General features: G+C 42.1%; 1 protein-coding gene across 1 annotated transcript; it reads left to right on the top strand.

Annotated features, from left to right (window-relative positions):
* Nucleotides 1–1714: 1714 nt before the first annotated feature.
* Nucleotides 1715–21207, top strand: UBE2N (ubiquitin conjugating enzyme E2 N). Its single transcript, XM_066183373.1, has 4 exons — nt 1715–1859; nt 19330–19576; nt 19759–19899; nt 20523–21207. Exons 1-4 carry the CDS (start codon nt 1830–1832, stop codon nt 20561–20563), a joined length of 459 nt encoding a protein of 152 aa, XP_066039470.1. The 5' UTR covers nt 1715–1829; the 3' UTR covers nt 20564–21207.
* The last annotated feature ends 2284 nt before the right edge of the window (nt 21208–23491 follow it).

Here is a 23491-nt window from a genome sequence, read left to right as displayed (position 1 = left end):
GAATGCCCATTTGAATGGGGACTACAGGTGACAGTCTACAGTCAGTATTGTGGAGTAGCCAGTTTGGATGGCTTTTCCAGCCCCATATGGATACTCAGGGATCTCTGCAGCAGATCTTCTAGGAGCTAAAATGGCTTAGGGGAACAATCTAAATCTTCGTAGATATGACAACAGAAATCAGTGTTTTTGTTCACTGCCATCTCCCGATCAAGTGGACTTCAAAAGCGTTTTCATAAAAGAAGCCAGAAGGAGAGGTGTAATGAAAGCTCCCAGGATGTGACAAACCACTTGTTGTGCAACAAAAGATGTCAAAACATAAGCCAGATTGACTTGCTGCAACTTCTGACTGAAGAAAGATTCCTGGTCTACAATATTTGAAAGGGGCCACTGAATGCAACACTGATGAACATATATTTGAGCCAACTGTGCTTCACTCCATTGTTGTGTCTCACAGACTTTCAAGAAGCTGAGTGGCTTCTTACTCCCATAGAGCCTACCTTTTGGCCCATGTTTTCTTCCATGTATGCCAGTCCTTTAATGGACAGTATTCTGGGAGAAGTGTGAAAGAGAAAAAAAAATTAAAAAGGGGTGAAGGCAGAAACAAAGAAAGAAAAGTTATTCAGCATGCACTGTAACAAAGTACATAATTTTCAATTACGTTTGTCTTGAGGGTATGGCCCAGTGAAGATGCTTTGATATCTAAGTAAGAATTGGAGTCATGGAGCCTTTCTCCTAGATTAGCCATTGCTATTAACTTTACTTTCTACCAGAGTACACAGAAATTATGTCCTGTTTAAAACGAGTCTTGTTTTAAATGAGAAGTACACATTTGACAGGGAATCGTGTAAATAGGGCTCTATTCCTGGCTGTGCTGTTGGCCTGCTGAGTAACCTATGGGAAATTAGTTCATCCTTCTGTGCTTTTATTTCCCATAAATAACGATGCACATTCTTAGATGTTACTATTACTATGCAGCTGTGGTAATGTCCCAGTATGCTTGTGCAATAATTATACTCCAACGTTTACAATATTCCTCTTTCTGCTGAAAAAGAAGGAGATTCACTCACCACGTGTTATTAAGACAAACACCACAGAATCACAGAATTGTTAGGGCTGGAAGATCCTATTTCCAACCTCTCTGCCAAGGCAGGGTCACCAAGAGCAGGTGACACAGGAACACGTCCAGGTGGGTTTTGAATGTTTCCAGAGAGGGAGACTCCACAGCCTCCCCGGGCAGCGTGCTCCGGTGCTCTGCCACCCTCAATGCCAAGTTCTTCCTCATGTTGAGCTGGAACTTCTTGTGTTTTAGTTTATGGCCACCGCTCTTTGTCCTGTCACTGGGCGCCACTGGAAAGAGTCTGGCACTATTCTCTTGACACCCACCTTTGAAATATTTTTTATGTATTGATGAGATCCCTCCTCAGTCTTTTCTTCGCTAGAATAACCAGGCCCAGCTCCCTCGGTCTCTCCTCGGCAGAGAGATGCGGCAGACCCCTCATCACCTTTGCGGCCCTTTGCTTGACTCTATCAGTAGCTCCTTGTCTTTCACGTACTGATGTTCTAAGGCATCTTTGAGACAGGTTTAGGGACGCCCACAGAAGCTGAAGGTCAGGGAGGGGCAGACGTTTCACGCTGACAGCGCACGGCCCCGCTGACAACGGCGTCATTCGGCGGGTGCTGAGCGCGGACCCCACACTCCGGTCCCTTTCTCCTACATTTCCCGGCGTCACGCGCGCAGGGCGGCGCCACAGGAAGCGCGGCGCGGGTCTTTCCGGCCGTGCGCGCGCCCCGAGCGGAGGCGCGCCCCGAGCCTGCACCGACGAGACAAGATGGCCGGGCTGCCCCGCAGGATCATCAAGGTACGGCCGCGCGCCCTGCGCGCCGCTCCGCCCTGCCCCGCCGGGGACGCCGGACGCGCCGGGCCGGGGTCCCGCGCCGCGGGCATCGCCGCGCCGGCCGCCGCTTCCGGTGCCCGGGAGCAGGGCCGCGCTAGGGCAGAGCCGCCTCCCCGGCCTCCTCCGCCCCTCCCGGGCCAGGGGCGCCTCCCTGCCGCCCCGCTCGCGCCCCCGCCGCTTCCCGCCGCCGCCGCGGGGGCCCCGCGCGCTGTGTCGGGCGTGCGCGGGCGGCGGGAGCGGCCGGGCCCTCCTGGCGGGCGCGGGCCCGCGCCCATTGCGGGGATCGCCCGGGCGGCGGCGGCGCCCCACGGCCCCCGGGGCTCCCCAGCGCTGGTGTCTGCGCACCCTTCGGGGTCCGGAGCTCGAAAGACACCGGGCACCCTCCCCCCCCCCCCCCCCCGTCTTCTGCCGGCCGTGCGGCTCCTCACCGGGGGCTTCCGCCAGGCCCGGCTTCGCGGCACTGCTCTCGGCGTGCTTGGGCCGGGGGAGGGCGGCGGTGGCGCCGTGCTCGGCTTCCTCCTCTATGGTGAGGGACAAGCCACAGCGAGCGGTGAAACCTGGGCTGCAGCTGTGTGTGCTTGGGGACATTCGCACTGGGGGTACACGCTGGGACAGGCCGGTTACTGCTGCGTTTGCTCGGGGCTGTCGGCCCTCACTCAATACGTTAATGTGTCGTGCTGGCCGTTCGCTATCGTGTTTCGGCCTTGATTTGCCAAGCTTTGCAAGGGCTCTTAACTTTGGGGTACTTTCAGCAAATCCTTCTGATTCATTTCCAGCTTAAGACTTGAGTAATTTGGAGTCACTTACTGGAGATACAGGTAGCTGTATCGCAAGCTATAAAACATAGCTCGGTCCTGTAGCTCACGTGGTTGTTCCTGCTGAGCTGCTGTCTCCTAGTCGATTTGTAATGGTGTGAATTGAAGCCCTTGAATGGGTTATCATTCCCTTTAAAGAAGTATTAAGTGAGTCCAGTAAGGTTTGTTAGCCCTCGAAGGAAATGACAGCATCCTCATAGCTTGTTACAGTGAATGGGTGTTCATTTATAGCACTGAAACTCTCTCAGTTGGTAACCACTGTAAATAAATGAATTTAGAAAGTGTTAAATAGTAAATAAAAAAATGCAACTATTTTGTCTAAGAAGTGAAGTTACCAAGTAGGTGATCGAGATGATGGTGTAAAATAAGGCAGGAGTAACGTTTATCTTCTGTGAAACAGAACTAAACTATGATTCGTGCTCTGAATCGTAAGCAGTAAAAATAAAGACTAATCTTACAGATTTTGGTGCCTATCCAGCTGCCTGAGTGCACAGCATGCTAATCTGAATGTATTTCAGGTGTGATAGAGAACAGTGATTCATAGTACAGTGGAACTGGTATTTATCACAGAGTTGCAGTAAGAGCTCAGTCATGAGGCTGGTGTCTCCATTAAATTTTCATTGCTCTTGACAGTTCCCCAGAACACAACCGAGAAGTGCACCCACTTACGCTGGTGCATAAATTTTGTTCTTGGTACTTTTGTTTTCTTTGTGCTTTTCTAGGAAAAAACCCAAAAAACGCACAATTTGCACAGTTCACTTTGAAATTGTGTGCTGATGTGGGACTGTTTCTGTTCCTGGAGAAGAAAGGCGGTGGACAAAAGAGACTCACCAGATTTTCTGTGAAGGAGCCCCCTTAGACATATGGTGTGTTGGGTGTTTGCATGCTTGCATTGTAAGTTGTCTGCAGCCCGTCTAGAACTTTTAAATCTTGGCTTGGTTGTGTTAGATGACCAACTCTTCAGCTCCTGTGCTGTGCATTCCTTAGGTTGCCCACATGTGTGTATGATCTAGGACTTGAATCTGACTAGTTCCTACAGCCTCAAAAATGTGCAAAGTCATATTTTGAAACATCACAGCTGCAGAGGTGCGGACCCAGAAATATGCCTGCTTAAGTCTTCAGGAGTCTTGAGTGAGAATTGTTTTGATCTTTCCTGTCAGGCCAATTTTGATTTTTAGTGTTAAATTTCCTATTCTGGATGCCTTAGAGGGGAGGGAGTGAACTCAGTGGCTAGTGAGAATTTGGATGATCAGGAAAGGAAATGGAAGAGAGATAGGAAAGAGCTGAGTAACGGTAAAATAACTCCAGTAAAGAAAATTAAATCTTCACGTTATGCACCGTAATAAATTTTATAATAAATAAATGGCTTAGGTTAATTTTAGGAAAAGACCTTCTCCCTTTTCGCCACGGGCATCATCCAGGAGATGTTGTCATCCAGGAGAGACCATCAATGGCTGCTTGGGGCTAGGGGAATGTGTTTGGACTGTAATGCCGCCCTGAGCCTGGCTGGCGGCTCCGAATGCAGTTGGCATTCCCTGTCTTGAGCGACTGCTGGCAGATGGCCGGGCTCTCAGGTTGACTTGCAGCCCTGTGCTCCTCAGCCTGCGCCTTTGCTATGCGCGGGCTGTCATCCAGCCCAGGAGGAGAGCAGGAGCTTTCCTTGTCACTGCAAGAGCTCCGTTTATGGTTCCAATACTTTCTTCAAATCCAGTGAAAAGGTGACAGTATGGGTGTCGCAAAGAAATTGTTGCAGTAGATACAGAATTATTCCAAATTTGCTGTCCTCAGATTGTGTAGAAACAGACTTTAATAAAGCGTGTGTGGAAATGGTCTGTAAGTTCAAAAGATGACTTGCTTTAGAATTATGACTGTTAGCACATCACAAATGGTGACTAGAAGACATCGATGCAGTTTTGAATCTTTAAGGACATAATCAGAATTGGAAAGGCTTGTATCTTGTGAATAGGGAAGAGGTGTTTTTGTTTTCTTCAGTAGTTCAACATCAGGGTTCCTGTGAGGATCATCTTGACAAAAAAACCTATTAATGTAAGATAAAATTCAAATGTGTGATTGTCACATTTACACAGATGTGTGGTTTTGATGCTCTAAACTTTTTTCAGAAAAATTACTATTTCCAGTATTAAAAGGTGAGCCTTTGCAACAGACAATAAATAAGCCCAATGGCTTTTACTTTCAAACACTTATTACATCAATTCTTTCCCATGTTGCAAAGTCACGTACCTCCAGTCGAGTAAGGAATTGAATTGCATCTGAATTTTTTTCTTGGCTGACATTCAGTCCACCTCATTGCTGTGTCAAGTGCAGTCAGAGTATGTGAATGGGATGGACAATATTACCCCATATCATCTTTTAAAATGTTCCTTCTTTTCCTGCGGTTTTCATTGCTGCAGTGATCTCATCATTCATGATTTGATGCACGGGTCTCTTCGGTTGGCTGTTGTTATTGGCGCTTCTATTACAATCACTGCAGCTGCTCCTATCATGAAGTAACCGTCTGAAGCAGGAGCTGAGACTCCTTCAGATTTTTTTTTTCTAATGAAATTATCAGTGTTATATTACAGAGGCTTTGATTTCCTCCCCTGCATGATACTGTGGTGTTGTCTGAGATAGACATTCCTTGCTATTCACTGTGTGAAGCTATTTCCATTATCTGTAGTGAACTCCTGCTTGCTGTATTTTTGGAGACTCTGGGAATGCTTGGACTGATTGCTACAAAATGCTGCTTCAAAATGTGAAATTTCTGGGAGGTTTTGTGGAGATTCTCTTGTTGTGTGATGCTAGGCACTTAGAACATTCTATAGTAGAGGTCACTGTAATCTCCCTTATATGTTTGGGGTTTTTTTTTAATATAAATCAGGTATTTAACCTGCAGCTGGAACTTTCTAGAAGTTCTTTAAAAGTGCTTATGGCAGCCAGTTTGAAGTTTCTTTCTTTTTCTTGAAAGCTGTGGTTTTTTGAGGCATGGACTTCTGTCTCCACATTAAAATTTAAGTCACTGCTACTTTTTCTCTGACATTTCTGATCACTTTTTTATTTCCTGCATAAAAAATTAAATAAAAAGGACTTGAGGTAAGCCTAATACCTTTTTGTGGTGTTTTGTATTTCTTTGGATGGTGGTTAGGTACAGAAAACATCACTTCTGAAGAATGCCATTCCTTGGCATTTGTGAGAGAACCTAATGTCTTTTTGCACCTTGTATGCCATTTGAATCTTGTGGATAACTTCAAATTTGGTAGAAGGGTGAAAATTTTGGGCATTTTCAGCACTGGTTTTGTACTGTTCTTAAAACCGTCTTCTCCCTGCTCTTCTCTCCCCCTTCCCCCTGCCCCCCAAGTGTAGAAAGGTAGAAGGATAATACATGTGCTGTTTGCAACCCTCCTTGGGTCTTCTTGCCAGGTGACCAATATAGCCTGGGCTGGCTGGGATGGTGGGAGGGGAATACAGGCAGGTATTGGAAGCCTGAAGCTTGGCAGGACAGATGCTTTGTGCAGGTATGGAAGGTAAGCTGAGAAGAAGGCTCAGGCCCAGAGCATGAGAAAACTTTCCAGTTAGGTCTAGTCAGGTTAAGTTTTAAAAAGAAAATATGGAGTCTTAATAACAGATCTTTAAGAGGACACTGGTAGCTTTTCACAACCTTTTCCTTAAAGAAGCTTTCAGTAGACCCTGTAGAATAAAAACTGAGGAAAACCCAAGCAAATAACCCAGATAGAGGCAATAATTCTGTTTGGGCCATCTTGTATAATACTTGAGCAACTTTGAGGCACAAACCTATAGTAAGCCAATGGATTTAATTGCTTTTCATACAGTTTTATACTATACATGTCTGTTAAATTTATCAGAGTATCATCAAAATTTGTTTTTGTAATAGCGCAAAGCAAAATCACTTTTTTGTAGTTACTTGTGACTGGTGGAATTACAGTGAGAAGCAAGTTGCAAATTTTGCTGTAGATGGTGTGGTGGGTTGACCCTGACTGGACACTGCTCTGTCCCTCCCCTCCTCAGCTGAGCAGGGAAGAGAAAGTACAACCAAAGCATCCTGGGTCAAGAGAATCACAGGGAGGGATCACTTGCCCATTACAGTCATGGGCAGAACAGACTTGACTCAGGGAAATTATATTAATTTATTACCTATCAAATTCTAGTAGGTTAATGAGAAAATAAACCTAAATCTTAAAACACCTTCCCCCACCACCTCACCCATCTTCCTGGGCTAAACTTCATTCCTGTTTTTCCTCTCTCCTACCCCTCAGTGATGCAGAGGAATCAGAAGTGGGGGTTGTGTTCTGTGCATCACACATTTTCACTGTTGCTTCTTCCTCCTTAGGTGCAGGACTCTATACTCTTCCCCCACTCCAGCATGGAGTCCCTCCATGAACTCCTCCAAGATAAGTCCTTCCCACAGGCTACAGTCTTCACAAACTCTCTACTGTGGGTCCTTTCCACAGGCTGCAGTCCTTCAGGAGCAGGCTGCTTCAGTGGCGGTCACAAGCTTACACCCACGTGGGTCACAGGTTGTGCCAGCAAACCTGCTCCAGCATGGGCTTCTCTCTGCACAGGACCTGCCAGGAGCTTGCTCACTGGAGGCTTCCCATGGGGTCAGTCTCCTGTGGGCGAATCCATGTGCTCCAGCATGGGGTCATCTGTGAGCTGCAGGGGGACAGGCAGTGTCACCATGAGCTGCAGGGGAATCTGCCCCCACACCTGGAGCCCCTCCTCCCTCTACTTCTGCACTGACCTTGGTGTCTGCAGAGTTGTTTTTCTCACATAATCTCATTTCTTTGGCTGCTGCTGCTCCGATTGTGGGTTTTTCCCTTTCTTAAATATATCACCTCGGAGGTGCCACCACGATTGCTGATGGGCTCACCCTTGGCCAGGGGTAGGTCTGTCTTGGAGCTGGCTGCCTGTGACTCTGTTGGACATGGGGGAAGGCTTCTGGCAGCTCCTCATAGAAGCACCGCAGTGCCCCGCCACTACCCGAACCTTGCCATGCAAACCCAGCGTGGACAGCGTTTGGGTAGAAGCTCAGTATCAATTACTGTTTGCATTTCCCACACTTGGACAGTTGACTCTACACCTTACATTAATGCAAGCCTCCAGTGCAAATGTGCTTTATCAGTGTAACTGCAGGAATGGTTTACGCTCAGCTTAGTGAATTCAGTTATGCCTTACTTTACAGTGGCTGGAGATGCACCATGAAAAGCTCTATCTGTGCTATCACATAGATAATCCTCTAGGAATTTGCATAGGATTTCAGATTCACAGTTTCAAAATCCTGTAATTTGCGGTGGAAAATTCAAGAATGAGGTCATTCTCAGGGGAGAGTGCTGCTGACCTTAAAATGCCCCTCTTCATGTTACTGCTTGGCTACAAGGTCTTATTCCAAGAGTGGGTAGATTCTGGTTGTTGTTTTTTTTTTATTTTCCTTCTGGGAAGGCACTGTTAGTTGGACTACATTTGTCTTCATCTCATTGCAAGTGGTTTTGCAGTGGTTAAAATTGTGTGCTGGTGGGATTTGGAGAGCCAGAAGTGTGTGAGAGGATTGTGTGCAATCCAGAGTTCATTCACAGTGCTTCCTTAGGGGAGCTGTAGTATCAATTTGCTGGACAACTGTCTGTATATTGAGTACTAGTTAAGGTTTTCTAAATCTGCTGTACCATTGTTTTATTCTTTATTTTTTTACAGCTGATGCCTTTGAAATGTTGACACTTTAAACGTGTTTTCTTGCCTTTTTTTTGGGAGGTGGTGTTAGATACAGTTGGGGCTGGTGGTGGGGTCTGGGAACCTGCAGGGTGGTAGAAGCATTAATGTACAAAAGCCACTAGCCCAGTAATGAGTCCAGGAAGCAGGGGCATGTGGAATGCTGGCACTTGGGGATTATGTGTCAAGGAAGAGAATTCATGTGAAGGCTGGCTTTTGAGAACCAAAGTGTAGCCTCCTATTTATGATGTTTGACCCTTGCTTAACATTTTAACAGGCTTTGCTAATCCTTTTTTTCTTCATCCTAAAAGGTAATGTTATTTTCAGGAGATTTTCTTCAGCGAAGTTGTTCTACAGTGATACAGTTCTAATGTAAACATTCTGAAATCTCTCTGACAATAGGACATCTGCTTAGGTAACCAATTTATTTTCAGTAATGCTGGTTACAACCAGTTCTTTAAATAGTTGTAGCTAATGAATTGATAGATCCTGGAGGAATTTGTGCCAAAACGTGATGTAATGTTATACTAAGTTTTGAATTAAGTCTTTGTAGTTTTCTGAGGCAGCTTTACTCCTATATGTAGAAGACAGTTTTGACTGGTAAGTTTAATTTTTTCATACTGCCTCCCCCTCAAAAATCAAAGCAAAAATGTGCATGCTTTTTTACCTTCTTGTGTTCAATTTATCACTCCTCGGTGAAGGAGATCAGTGTGATCTTCCCCCTTATCACAGTCAGACAGGAAAGAATTGTCATTTGGCAAGTAATTATAACTTGTCACCATGCCAATATAGTGCTTTAACTAAAGCCTTAAATTTCTATTTCATACCCCAGAATTAATCTGGACTATTGGATGTAGTTGGAAGGTAGTGACACTGGTAACTGGAATGGGTTACCTGTGGTAAGAATGAAAGTATGAAAGAAATGTGTTCTCTGTGTAGTCTGAATTGAAATGCCAAAGCTGGTTATTGTACTTCTGTTTTTTGCAGAGAGCTGCATGAGGTGAAGTTACCTCCTAGGGAAGTTGGCTTAACTGGAAATTTGTGAAGTGATCAATCTGCTCATTCTTGTAGCAGCCTCACAGTACCTAAAGTAGGCCTACCAAAGAGCTGGAGAAGGACATTTTACAAGGGCTGATAGAGGGAGGACAAGGGGAGTGGATTCAAACTGAAAGAGGGCAGGTTTAGATTAGATACAAGGAAGAAATTCTTTACTGTGAGGGTGGTGAGGCTCTAAAACAGGTTGCCCAGTGAAGCTGTGGATGCCCCATTCCGGTAGTGTTTAAGGCTGCGTTGGATGGGGTTCTGAGCAAGTGGGAGGTGTCCCTGCCCATGGCAGAGGAGTTGGACTGGGTGATCTTTAAGGTCTTTTCCAGCCCAGGCTGTTTTATGATTCTGATTCAGGTTGAACAGCCTTACTGTATGAACAGATTCAGCTTGGACTGTGCTGGCACAAAAATTTTTGTGCCACTGAGGTGAACTTAGACTGAGAAACTGATTTGGCTCAGAACTCTACAGTAAAGGTTATTTCTTAAACCGGATCAGTTCTGTGATCTCATCTGTTATCTGGCTTTGCAAACACTTGGGCTGATGAGGGGAGTACGTTTAAGGATGACTGTTCAAATTAGCACTGCTGCTGAGAAGTTAGGGCTTCTTATTCAGGCAAACTTGTATTTTGTGAGGAAAGGAAATGGCAGAGGTAGTTACAGATGTGAGTGAAGTTAATCCAGAAGGACTGAGAACCATGCTGAAATGGTGTGTAGAAAAGCAATCTGACTTAATTGTAAACTCAGCGGCCAATGAAGAATGAAACAAAGGACTTCCACTCCCAATGACTAAAAATTAGTGGAACTTAGATGTAATTAAAAAAAAAATCTCTTTGATTTTTGCTATTGATAGTGTCTTTTCATCTGTTTTAGAAACCTGCCTGGAGGATTTGGCAGCAAATGTTTGATCTCCCTGAGGAAGCTAATACTGAAATGACTGATGAGCAATCAGTTAAACTGAAAGATCTCTCTTTTTCCTCATCACATTTTCTCCCACATAAATTGTTATATGTGGTGCTCTGCAAGTGATAAGTGTTATCGTTTCAGCTGTAGCAGGAAATGGAGCTGGTGGTTTTAATTTTAAGTCTGTCATCTCTTTCTCAAAAGTTCTTAATTTTCAGTATCATCTGTGGAGTCTGAAACTGTCTACTGCATTCTCTCTAAAAGTGGCTCTGGATACCACAGCTCAAACACAGATTAGAAATTACTGTGTGATTTATGATGAGGTGGGCTGACCTCATGCTCACCCAGCCACACTCTCTCCCCACCTCAACCAGGCAGGGGGAAAAATAGGAAGGAAAAGCTCATGGCTCAAGACAAAGAGAGATTATTTACTGATGATCATCATGGCAAAAGAGGCTCAACTTGGGGCACATTAATTAATTTGCTTCCAGGTAAGATAGAATTGGATGGTGAGAAACAAAAGACAAAATTAAACAACATCTTTGCCACCCTTTTCCAATACTCACATTCAGTCCTTCACTTCTTATTCCCCAGCTCCCCTTTCCCTGGTGGATGCAAGGGGCTGGGGCTGGGGGTTTATGGTTAGTCCACAACAACCTGTTCAGGTTGTTCAAAACAGTCCACAACTGCTGCTCCTTCCTCCTCACACTTTTCCTGTGCTCCAGAGTGGTATACTCAATGGGCTACAGTGTGGGAAATGCTCCACTGTGGTCCTTCATAGGCTACAGAGAATCTTTGCACTAAGTGCCTGGAGCTCGTCCTTACTGTCCTTCTCTGACCTTGGTCTTCATACTAGTTTTGCTCACATATTTTTCCTTTTTTTTTTTTTTTTTTTTTTTACCCCTTGCTGCTCTCTGTGTGGTGTTGTTTTCTGTCCTTTCCTAAATACATTTTCCCAGGTGTGCCACCAGCTTGGCTGATGGGTTCACCCATGTCCTGTGGCATGTTTTTGGAGCTGGCTATGTCTGGTGAGGTACAGCTCCTTGCCTCACCTCATGGAGGTCACCCCTGGAGCCCCTCTGCTGCCAGCAACTTGACACATACAACCTGTACATGTGCTCAGTTGGTAATGCAGTTAAATTTGATAATACCAAATACAAGTACAAATAAAAAAAAAAAAAAAAAAAAAAAAGGGGCAAGCTGCTGTGGATTTCTTTCAGTTGGGGTACCTTTTTCATTTTACAAGTAATGCTTCTTTTTGGCCATTTTGGGACTATTCCTACAGTATTGCATTGCATCCTATTGTTCCTTTTATAATTGGCCAGGGTTAGCAAAAAGTTTGGTTTGTATCTGGCTGTTCGGAGGCCTTCGTTTGTAGCACCTGTGGAAGAAACTTGTCAAGGGATGTGCAGATTTTTTTCATTTGTACTCATGGAAGATGCTTTTATCAACAGCCAGTGCCAGCTGTTCCATGGTTTCTTTTGGAAGTCACTGTCCTTTACTGGATGGCAGCAGAGTTTTTATGTTGTCAGTCAGCATTTTTCAGATTAAAGATCTAGTTAAGAAGACCTGGCTCACTTTTCCTGAGTGGAATTGAGAATGCTGACAAGGGTGTGCTTTCTCAGTAGATTTGCAGAATGGTGATTTCTGGCAAGGTGGCAGCAGTAAACACTCATACCTGAGCTGTAATTGCTATTATAGATAAGTCTGCATACATCATCTGTCTTCCCTGTTCTGAATAAAGCTAGGGTTAGTCGAACCTACAAGTGAGGGAAGATACTGCCCACACTTTCTCACTGTCTGATGTAGATTAGAGAGGACTTGTACCTTGACTTGGTCTGACAAAGTTATGAGAGTGTAACGTCTGTCTTAGTAGGTGATACTGAAGGAAAATTGCTTGACTACTGCTTAGTGAATTGAGCTGGTAAAAATGAGGAAAGAATCATTCCCCTGAGACTTGGTATAAAGATGTGATATTGTGCCATTTTAAATATTTAACAGCTTTAAGATCTGCAGTCTCTTCTCTTTATGTAAGAGGCCATTATTAATGTTTCGTGTTTTGAAATTTCAGAACAGTTTTATCACAGATACGTCAGCCTCCGGATGATATTATCTCTCTTTTTAAGGTACTAGCATAAAGTTGCTAGCCATAAGGATGCTTTTCTGTAGTCTTAGTGGTATAAAAGGTTTTTAGATAACTGTTTATAACAAATAAGACTTGCAGAGTCTTTAGTGTTTAAGACTTTTATAGATGGATGAAGACTTTTAATTCAGTAGTTTACCATCTGTTACTGAAATTAGCTGAGTTGGTAGTTAAGCTTCTTCCTTTGGAATGAAGAGGAAGGCCCTACATTTCCTTTTTAGGTTGGTTACAGAATAATCTGTTACGCTGGTATCCTGCTGTGATTAACACTGTAGTCCCAAATCTTTATACCAGCCCTTTCGCCAAAATGAATCCTCTCCCATCCTTCTAAGAGCATGTGTTTGCCCCCTGCTTTTTGTTGGCACAGCTGTTTACATGGAACATGTGGTGTGCTGCATCAGGGACTCTTCTCTCTTGCCTGACTTTCTCCCTTTTCTTTTTGTTTTGTTTCTTTTCTTCCAGATTGGCTACTTGCTGTGTTAGACCGTGAGGTGAAGAGACAGCTATGCAGGCAAAAGTCAAAGTGCATAAAAGGCTGAACTGGAAAGGCAGCACAAATTTGGTTATTTCTTTTCCTTTCCACAGTGGCTGATCATTTATCACCTTCCAGTACTCAGACCCTGTCAGGTGGTGTGATTTCTCTAAGCTACCTTTGTTCTGATGGATTTTATGAAGTTCCTTAGGTGGTTTCACAGCTGGTGTTAAAGGACAATGTGGACCGGAAGACCATTCTGTAAAATAGTGTGTTCCTTCAATTGTAACACTCACTGAGACCACAGTATTTAATTAGTGGATTAATAAGCAACATGTTTTATTTGGTAAAGTAATCTGCATAGCAGTAATATTGAATGTGAAGTAAGAAAACTGGGGTGTCAGGAAAATGAAATGCAGGTAGCTGAATTACCGTGCAAAGCACATTTGTTTAGAGTTATGGAGCTGGGATTTCTTCCTTGAGCTGGTTTGTGCTGACTTTGCAGGCAAGCTTCTCTTAAATTCTAGTGGCCTTCACACAGTAGCTTTAAAGTTCACATATTTTATAGGTGCTTGATATTGATTTGTTCCTAACTTTTAGCCATGCTGCTTGGCAGACAATGTAAAATTTGTGGTGGTTAACTACTGCCATAGCACAGAGGGAAGAATTGCACTATTTTTCCAAGCAAAGAATAGTACTCCTTTCTAAAAAGTAATGAAACTTTTAAAATTGTCTAATTCTATGCCAAAATTTTTTCCTTCAGTACTGTAGTGGTCTCGGTCAGACAGGGAAGCTTTACAGTTCAGCTGCAGTGGCTCTGCTAGGTAAGAAATAATGAATGTTTGGGGTTTTTTGGAGGTACTTGCATAGGTGAGTCTTCTGATTGCAGTATTTGCCACTTTTGTGTTTTGGCACTATCTGTTTGTAGTTATTTGTTTGGTCCTGCTTTAGTCTATTGACAGCAAGCAAGACTTCTGAAGTAGCTTTTTGTTTTTCAGAAGGGTAGCGCACAAAAATCTTTTCTTAGTTGTTTTTTACTGAGGCCTTGTTAGCTTGAGGCTTTTGTAAACACTTCTGCAAGACTGAAAGTGATTGAAATAGTATATTTCTAATGGATTCTTCCTTTGTATGCTTGGTCATAGCTCCATGTTCATTAGCAGTTGATTTTCCTGTATGTATGTATGTATGTATGTGTGTAAGCATCTTCTAGGCTGTTCAGTTTACTTCCTTAAAGAAGTGCTCTGTCTTATTCTGTGTGTATGAACAAGGAGAATCCTGGTGGTTATGTCAGCTTTTCAGTAACTTTTTTTCCCCCTTCGACTGCAAGCAGAATAACCAAGCAAAAGCTTAAAGAATGAATGAAACCTCTCCTGTGGATCCCTCTGTCCTCTTTGGGTGCCTTCTCTTAGTCTTGGCAACCTGAAAAGCCCTCATGTCTGCCTCCTGCTGGTCTCTTCTAAAGATCACTATGCTCTCTCTTCCCGAGGCTTCCTATCCTCATATGTTACTGTAAAAACAGGTTGAGAGTTTCTTCCCCCTCAGGTACAATTAGTTTTCAATTTAATGTCTTCATAGGAGAATAGCTATGCAGAATGTCAGCTACACCATCTGTCCCATCAGTATCATCTGTCACTCTGCTTCAGGCCACCTGTGTTAATAAGGAAAGCTTTGCTTTTGCTTGTCAAAACACCTTCAACACTTCAGTGTTTTCTAACCACTTAATTAAAAACAAAAAAGGGGTGGCATAAAAAGGGGGGAGGCATAACCAGTTGTGATTGACAGATTTGTTATTTATCAAGTATGGACTGGCATGTATCTTCCTTTTTGGGTTTATTAACTTATTTTAGTCAGTGGAAATTGTTACATTACTTGGAATTGGAAAAAGTAGAGTAAATGCAGGAGTGAGAAGAACTCTCAATTTAAAAACATTGCAGAGTATGACAAATAGAATTAACTGCCTATGGCAGCATGGGAAACTTCATTAAAAGCTCTAGAGTTTTCAAAATATGTGCTGAAATATCTTCTGTGAAACTTCAGTATGCTAGGGGAGAGCTAATAAAAGCCACTACATAGTACTGTTCTGGAAAACACTTGATCGGAGTTTGTATTCTTGTTGAAGACTAAATTAACTGTTCTGTTATAAAAGCATTTATTGTGGGCAGCAGAACTGCAAAACCCAGTTTTCTCTGAATTTATTCTTTTTCCATTTTAGCATGTTTATGTATGGGTGTTCCAGCTCTTTTTATCCCTATTGTCAAGGATTTTTGCTGGGCAAGGATGGTATACACTTGGTTGGAATAAACTGGCCAAACAGCAGTAGTGGTCTTGGAGCTGTTCATGACGTCCTCTCCAGTAACACTGAGCTTGGTTAGCCTTATTCACTGACAGCTTACAATACATACAGAACAGCTGAAATTGGGCAAAGGGTTTAAATTAAGGCAGTTTTGGGGGAAGTGGAAGAAGTAACAGAGTGTACAAAACTCACTTCCTCAGTTAAAAAGGTATAAGAAAGACTGCCTGAAAAGAAGTGGGAAGTCAAGTATTGCATGTGTTCAGTTGTCCTGATTCGTTAAAAAACGTGATAAGTTAAAAGTTTAATTAAAAGAAATTAAACATTCATTGATTTATTTGAACGCGTTTGAGAGACTTGTTTTTGTTGGGTAGCTGTCCTCTGGGAATTAGAGAATAAGATCAATGTGTAGTTCAACATTTCCGTATTTCGTCCACATCTCATCATTCTCTTGTGGGTGATGTACAAGGCGGTAGGTGGTTATTTTTTGCAGTGTGGGTTGGTGGTTTTTTGGTGGTTTTTTTTTGTGTGTGTGTGTTTTATTTGTTTGGGTTTTTTTTTTTTTTTAATTGGCAATATACACTTAAAAGAATTAAAATCTATAAACAGGTCAGCTTCCTGACTGGGTGCATAGCATTGCCTGTATACTCAAAATTTTTTCTCTCGAATATGACTAATTTTTGCAAGTTTTATGGCAAATAAAATTTATTTTAGTATCAGCATGTCTGCAACTGTCCATCTTACCCTAAAACGTGGAAATCAAGTTCCTATAATCACTTTAGAATTGGGCCTAGTTGTATGTTTAAGCATTTTATATGCTTAGGTAGATCTTACTATGTAACTTTTTGATTATTTTCTCCCTCTCTGTTCCTTTTCGATAATGTTTCCCCAAATATATTTAAGATTGTTAATATTATTGTTAATGTCTTCATAATTGCAGGACAAGACCTTCTTTACTGTCAGAATTTAGGAGGTGTTGATGTATTTAAGTTACAAACATTGCATGTTCTCTCAATAAATAGCATCTTTGCTGTTTCCTGCAGTCTGACGGGCTTGTCTGTGTTATACAGTGCTAAAAAGATGTGTTTTCTGAAGCATTTGCACAAGGGCAGTGAGGTTTGTTCATGTGGGATCGTGGCCTTTCAGTTTGAGTGTATCGGAGAGGTTTAGCCTGGTGCTTCTCTCTGCTGCAGCAGAGCCTGGCAGGTGTGAAAGATGAGTGTCAACCAGCTCCCTCATCCTCATTTCTGTTTGAAAACAGCTTCGGTTACACCGATAGTGGTGGAGCTCTGTGCACAGCGCAGGGAGCAAGGTGTGCTTGCTTAAGGGAATTTTCATCTAATATTAATGTTCCCCAGGGGGCCTGTGTGGGCTCAGAGTAGGCTCAGTACTCGTGTGGCTGTACGCAGCATAAACGCTTTGCTTCGCACTCTCTTCTTCTGGGATGTTTTGTAGCAAGATAACCACGCTCACAGAATGTGGAGGCACGAAGGGCTTTCTGAGCGGGGTGACATGCTCACGGTAGTACAGCCCCTGAGGTATTTCAGTGCCTGCACTGAAAGAATTGTTTTTCTCATGTATGGGCTCTCCTGTTGTTTACTGACAAATGGGACGAATGGTTTTTAGTGGTAGAATGTGCAGCTTGCAGCCAGGCATTGCTCCCTCAGATATGCTGGCAGGTAGAAGTGCTGATGCTGCTGTCAGAGAACTGCTGATTCTGGGTTATTTTAAGCCAGGATTGGCTGCCCAGTATAGTTACAGTCAGCATACTGGCTTAACTAGGGGGGCAGTCTGGGGTCTGGGGTGACTGAGGGGGAGCTGGGGACTGCTGAGATCAGCCCAGCTATTAAAATGTGTTATTCTTAATATTAAAAAAAAAGTTTTTGAGGGTGCCCATCAGAACCAAAGCCACAATTTGCTTACAAGCACATCTCTGGCAAAGTCCATCTGTCTTTTCCATAAGTTCCCTATTCTTAAGTTTTCAGTTTGCTCACGTTAGTTTATGTTTAGCATAAGACACTTTCCTCTGCCAGAACTGTCAAACAGTATATGGTCCTTCACAGGCAGAAACCCAAATTGTCCCGTTTACCTGGGGCAGCACTCACACTGACAGCTGGCGGAAAGAAACTGAGAATGGTTTATGCACTTGTAGTTTCTTACTGACTTTTCATACCACTGAACGTAAACTATCAGAATTTGTTATAAGCGCTTTTCTACACAATTAGTGGACAAGTAAATAGCCAGCAGAATACAAATGAATAAGTTATAAAATTATGTGTATAATTTAAAATATACTCACAGAAGTAAATGTAGACAGCCCTAAGAAGCCTGGATGGCCTTCCAGTGAGGTGTCTAAGCGGCATCTCATGTCTGTGCAGATAAGTAGACAATATGTAGTTGCAACAAGGAAGCACACCAGATATATTTAGTTTTAGGTTTGCATGTGTACATAGTAATAAATTCTATATTATGATGTGTAGGACCTTGACAATTCAGAGATGAGTGATTGGATTTTGGAATTAATTACCGTGACTTCACTTCTTTATGCATTGGTTAGTTTTTGTAAAATGAGGTGTTAGTTAACTGTGTTAAGACAGCCGTATCACTTAAATGCTGTGTCCACTGGTTTCTGCAAGAGTAATGTAGCAGCGAATTTATATTTGAAGAATTTTTTTAGCTAAGTAGAGGTAACCTGTCTGTTTAGTGGTTGTATTAAAGAGAGACATACTGTATTAGAGAGAGGCTGACTACAACGGTGTGTATTGACAGGACAAGGAGAAATGGCTCCAAACTGAGAGTGCGTTTAGATATGATGTTAGGGAAAAATTCTTTGCTGTGGGGGTAGTGAGGCTGTGGAACAGGTTGTGCAGAGAAATCGTGGATGCCCCATCCCCGGAAGTGCTATTGTAGATATATGGAATAAATATGCTATAAAACCAAAGTAATAAATTAATGTTATACCTACAAGTTGACATTTTCTGTCAGTAGAAACAGGTTAATTTTTCTTTGTGAAAGCCAACACAGAAAGGTGGTGAAAAAATTAACTGTACACAGTAAAAGCAAGCTTAGAAGGAAAGAGGAAATGGGGGTAAAACTGTATGAGGAAATGAGGCTTTAGCAGGACTTTTTGTCCTTGCCTAGTGTCCTTTTGTCCATTTTGGCCATGGGATCTTTTTTGTAAGACCCCGAATGGTGCCCATAAGACTTGTGAAGACAGGCAGTAGAGGAAAGGCAAGATGTACAGGACTTGGTCTGTCTGCTCAGGGCATTTGCAGGATGGGCAGCTTTTAGCTATGGTCACTGCTTGGTGCCTGAGGTAGGATTGGCAGAAGAATGTAGCAACAAAGAAACCAGGTCACTGTAGGAGACTGGCTTTTCCTAATTTTGCTGCTTTCAGAACATCTTGACTGTCTCCTACTGTCTGTTAGGGTGACTTTAAACATGGTTATATGTAGGCTGAAAGTGCTCACACCAAAGCTATTTATGCATATCTATGTCTAAATATATAAAACATCCTTAAAGTGCACCTTCAGTGTTGCAGCAGAGTAGCACTTTAAATTCTTCGAAGTTGGATCTGATTCCAGTACAAATGTTCAGTGTAATAAACCAGTCCACTCATGTTAAGAGTAAACCTTGAACACTTTCTGCAGGTGATTAATCCCTTTGGCTTTTCACTTCTGGGAGTTTCTATTTAAGGTAGAATGGGAAATGCTTTTGGTGTTTTCATTGTGCTATTCTTTAAAGTGCTTTTAAGTATATTGAGAAAAACACAGCAGCTTGGCAATAGTTCAATCAGAAGTTAAGAAAATTGAGGACAGCTGAGTTATCTAGTACTGTGTGTTACAGAAGCACACAACAGGTGAGGATCTACAGGATCTACCAGTTTACCACAGCCTCATCTTTCTGCAGATGTTCTTTGACTTTAGGGTATTTAACATAGTTTCTGCGAATATAGGCTAAATGAATGCTTGTTGCTTTTAAAATGGTTTGTACAGGTTCATGTTTATTTTAAATGTGTTTTATTTGTTTCATTGCCTCCTTTTCTTCTAGGAAACCCAGCGCTTGCTGGCGGAGCCAGTCCCTGGGATAAAAGCGGAGCCAGATGAAAGCAACGCACGCTATTTTCATGTGGTCATTGCAGGTCCACAGGATTCCCCCTTTGAGGGTGGGACATTTAAACTTGAACTATTCCTTCCAGAAGAATATCCAATGGCAGCTCCTAAAGTACGTTTCATGACCAAAATTTACCATCCTAATGTAGACAAGCTGGGAAGAATATGTTTAGATATTTTGAAAGGTAAGTGTTACTGTGTTTTCTTTCTTCTTGTTGTATTAAGTACAGATATTTGTAAGTTGACCCTAAAAAGAGTTTTCATCCGTTCAAAGAATATCTTGCTTCTTCTTTAATCTGGAAGAACTTGCTATTTCTGTAAACTGTGGTGAATATGGTGTTTCATAGTGCTATAAATGTTTCTTCAGATAAATGGTCCCCAGCTTTGCAGATTCGTACAGTTCTGCTATCAATCCAGGCTTTGTTAAGTGCTCCCAATCCAGATGATCCACTAGCAAATGATGTAGCTGAGCAATGGAAGACCAATGAAGCCCAAGCCATAGAAACAGGTGATGTATCTTCTAACTTTTTTTTTTTTTTCTAGTTTTAGGAATAGCTAATTACTCACTGGCTGGGGTATGTAAATCCTGACCTCTAGTTTTATGTCTGCAACTTGGAGAAACAAAAAATTACTGCACACAGTCATAGTCCAGGTGCCCTGAATGTGTCTGCAGTGATCTATTTTTAATTCTGTGAGGCTTGATAGAAGAAGCAGCTCTCTTGATCTGTTTTGTCTTGAATTTTGATGCTCCTGATATGTTAGTCTGTCTAATTTGGAGTTCTGGTAAAATGGAGGAGCATTCTACTGCCAGTCCTCTGCAGTTTAAGGAACAGGTTCCGAAAAGTACAGCTGTCTGATATTGGTGCATCTGTTACAGGCTATCGGGGAATGGAAGAGTTACTGTGTTGTGCCTGTTCACTTTTGGATCCACTGCTGTCAGAGTGTTTCTATAATATACAAAAGTTGACAGCTGCTGGAATTCAAAATTGTACTTAAAAATCTCTGAACTGATACATTTTGTGTGCTTGCAGCAGTGGTATAAAAGAGATATTTAAGAATATGAATTTAAAATTACTTTAACCAAGCCTGAAAACGACATCTTTTCTTAAATGTATTTCTTTTTCTTTACAGCCAGAGCATGGACTAGGCTATATGCCATGAATAATATTTAAATGCGCTTTGAACATCAAGTGTGCATCACTTCTCCTGTTCTGCCAAGACCTCTTCCTTTTTTTGTTTGCATTTAATGGACACAGTCTTAGAAACATTACAGAATAAAAGCCCAGACATCTTCAGTCCTTTGGTGATTAAATGCACATTAGCAAATCTGTGTCTTGTCCTAATTCACTATTGTACCGCATGAGCAGAGGCTAGAAGTATCATCTGGATTGTTACGAAATTGTTTGAAAGCAGCAGCACATCTCTGCTTTTAATCATTTTTCTCGTCATGGTTTAAGTATAAGCACTGTGAATGAAGGTAGGCAGGGTTAGCTGCGGGGCTTTTTGTTTTAATTTTGTGGGCTCCTCCTCCCTTTTTATGGTGATGCTAATTGCATTGGTAAAAGCAGCTAACCAGTTATACTTTAGAATATACCCTCTAGCCCAGTCTAACTTAGACGCTGTAGATGGACAAGCTTCATTGTTTGAACAAAAAATGGGAACATTAAACATCCATCACCTTCACTAATACTATAGTGATTCTGCTGTCAAGTGTAGAAAAATCCCTCCAAGAAAAAGCTTGTGACCATTTTGTATGGCTTGTCTGGAAAATCTCCTGTAAATCTTATGTTTTAGTAAAATATTTTTTGTTATTCTACTTTGCCTTTGTATAGTTTATTTTGCTGTGTTTTCGTTTCTCTATGACAATCGTATTTTAAAAAATTGAGTCCAGAATTGACATTTTTTTTTTCACCAGTCTGACAGATTTAACAGTAAAGAGGGGGAATTCACAAGTTTTTTGAGTTTTTTTTTTCTTTTTCTGTGTCCTGACTTTTTTTATTAGTTTGTGTATGCGGGTGACCTTACCTGGCCAATTTAATATGAAATTGCATTTGAAGTGACTTTTAGAAACAAGTCTCTGATGTAACAATTGTAACCTTAATTTTAGTAATGCGTCGATGTGTTTTCATGGAAATAACCAGAATGAAGCAGAAAGTTGAGAGCAAATGACAGCACTAATTACGAGTGTCTGCATAGCAGCACGGTTCTCAAACTTCTTTAATTTCTGCCCTCTATTAACTTGAAATTCCAGTGTGCAGAACCACTGTTAGAACCAGCTTGTGTGTTGACTGATGTCTGCTTAGCCACTTACAGCTAGCAACTCTTAGCAGTGGTTTTCTCTACAAGCCTTGTTAAGCTACTTGCTTGAGCAACCGGTCAGCTTAAATAGCAACAAAGCTTCTTTATTGGAGGGAAGGAAAGTGATTAAAAAATTCCTTCTCATCCTTGATTTTTGTGTATGCATCCTGTCTAGGAGTCCAGTATCTTTTCTGGGAACCCATCTAATTGCTTCCCTTCATTTCTTGTATCTCTATTCTCTTCTTTTCCCCAAGCCCTCTCCCTCACAAAACCAACCAGCCAAACAAAAAGCTTAAAAGCTTTTGGCAAAGTCAGCCTGAAATGTGTAAGTGACAGCTTGTAGTGGTTGCAGTAGGGAGTGTTTTGTCATGCAGTTCAGGGGTATGGTTATGTGGTCTATTGGTATTCTCCCTCTTTCACCTCTTCTTCCTCTAGTGTCATCTGAAATTTCTATAGAATGTGGTGTATTTATTGTGCTCTTATGTAAGATGAAGAATATCTATTAAAACTATGTTTTCCAACAGACAGTGCTTTCAGTGGTTAGTAACTGGTATTGTCCCTCAAAGTTCTCTGCAACATGGTTGAAGAATGGTTCAAAATTCAACTTTTTCACCGAACCGAGTCACAAAAAAACTGTTTTAAAAGTAGTTTCTGTGTTGAATGTAAGCCAAAGTTGGGTCCAGGGCTTGTAACATGTTCTTCAGAGTGGGTAAGCACCATTAACCCTCTCTTCTTAAAAATGTCTCTTTGCGGTTGGCTGGCCTACGTCCTGGATCTGCTACTGGCATAGATAATTTTTGTAGCAGGCAGCTGAGAATAAGTGAGCTGTGCCATAGACTGGATTCACTTCACCTACCTCTTAATGCTTTATCTTACACTACATATGCAGTTTTCCTCAGCTCTGTCTCTAGTCCCAGGGCTGGTGGCACCCCCAGAGGACAGTCAGTCCCACCTAAGCATCCTGTTTGAGAGTGGCTTCCCCTTCCTTCAGTAGAGAAACAACACCTGAGCTGGCACTTGAACAGTTTTAACTTCATAGGTGGGATGAATCCAGGCCCAGATAATGTATATTAAATAATACTTACTTTACTTTTAAACCTGATTTTAAAAGCCCTGTATAAAGTCAAGCTGGGAATTTCATTCCAGCTTGTGCTAAGGAATGTGTGACACTCAGGCTAAATTCTTTGAAGCCAGTAAGATATAACCTCTTCCTCAGTTAAGCAGGTGTATATTCCCTGTTCTTATGTGAAACTCAGTTTCTATTTCTCTTACAGCTACCATTGCAGCTGATTAGCAAACGCAGCTGTATTTTAGGGAGCGTTAGTTTAATCTCCATTTTTAGTACATGTCTATTGGATCAATTTACAGTAACTCTAAAATAAATGGGTTTCCTCTACCATTACTGGTGCTATGTGTCAAATGTCCTGAAATCCTGAGCAAGAGCGATGACATTGCATTTTATGTGTCAGTGTTTGGGTAGTAACTGTGTAGCTGTTGAGCCTGGGTTATCACATAGGTTCTTATAACCACACATGCAGAATACTTTTGCAGTAGTTTCCTGTAGATCAAGAGGAAGGCATTTGGTTTTGCATAAATATTCAGTGATGGTCTCTTCACATGTAGCCATGTTCTGTCATAGATATGAAGTGTATGATTATTGGGAACTGATGGAACAGGTTTTTTGTATCTTAGCTGACTTTAGTCTAAACCAAGTGAAACATTGCTTCAATAGCTTTCAAGTACTTGTATTTCTAACACATTGAGACTATTGTGGAGCATCTTAATGGACTAGTGACATCATA

The sequence above is a fragment of the Chamaea fasciata genome, unplaced genomic scaffold (genome assembly GCF_029207755.1).
Source record: "Chamaea fasciata isolate MVZ Bird 193981 ecotype frontalis unplaced genomic scaffold, bChaFas1.0.hap1 SCAF_5, whole genome shotgun sequence".
NCBI lineage: Eukaryota > Metazoa > Chordata > Aves > Passeriformes > Sylviidae > Chamaea > Chamaea fasciata.
This window is presented reverse-complemented; position numbering and strand designations above follow the sequence as displayed.

Excerpts from the sequence above, each read along its gene's own strand:
- UBE2N (XM_066183373.1), top strand. The coding sequence starts at position 1,830 with ATGGCCGGGCTGCCCCGCAGGATCATCAAG. Across the intron at positions 1,860-19,329 it reads TGCCCCGCAGGATCATCAAG|GAAACCCAGCGCTTGCTGGC; the intron begins GTACGGCCGCGC and ends CTTTTCTTCTAG. Across the intron at positions 19,577-19,758 it reads ATGTTTAGATATTTTGAAAG|ATAAATGGTCCCCAGCTTTG; the intron begins GTAAGTGTTACT and ends ATGTTTCTTCAG.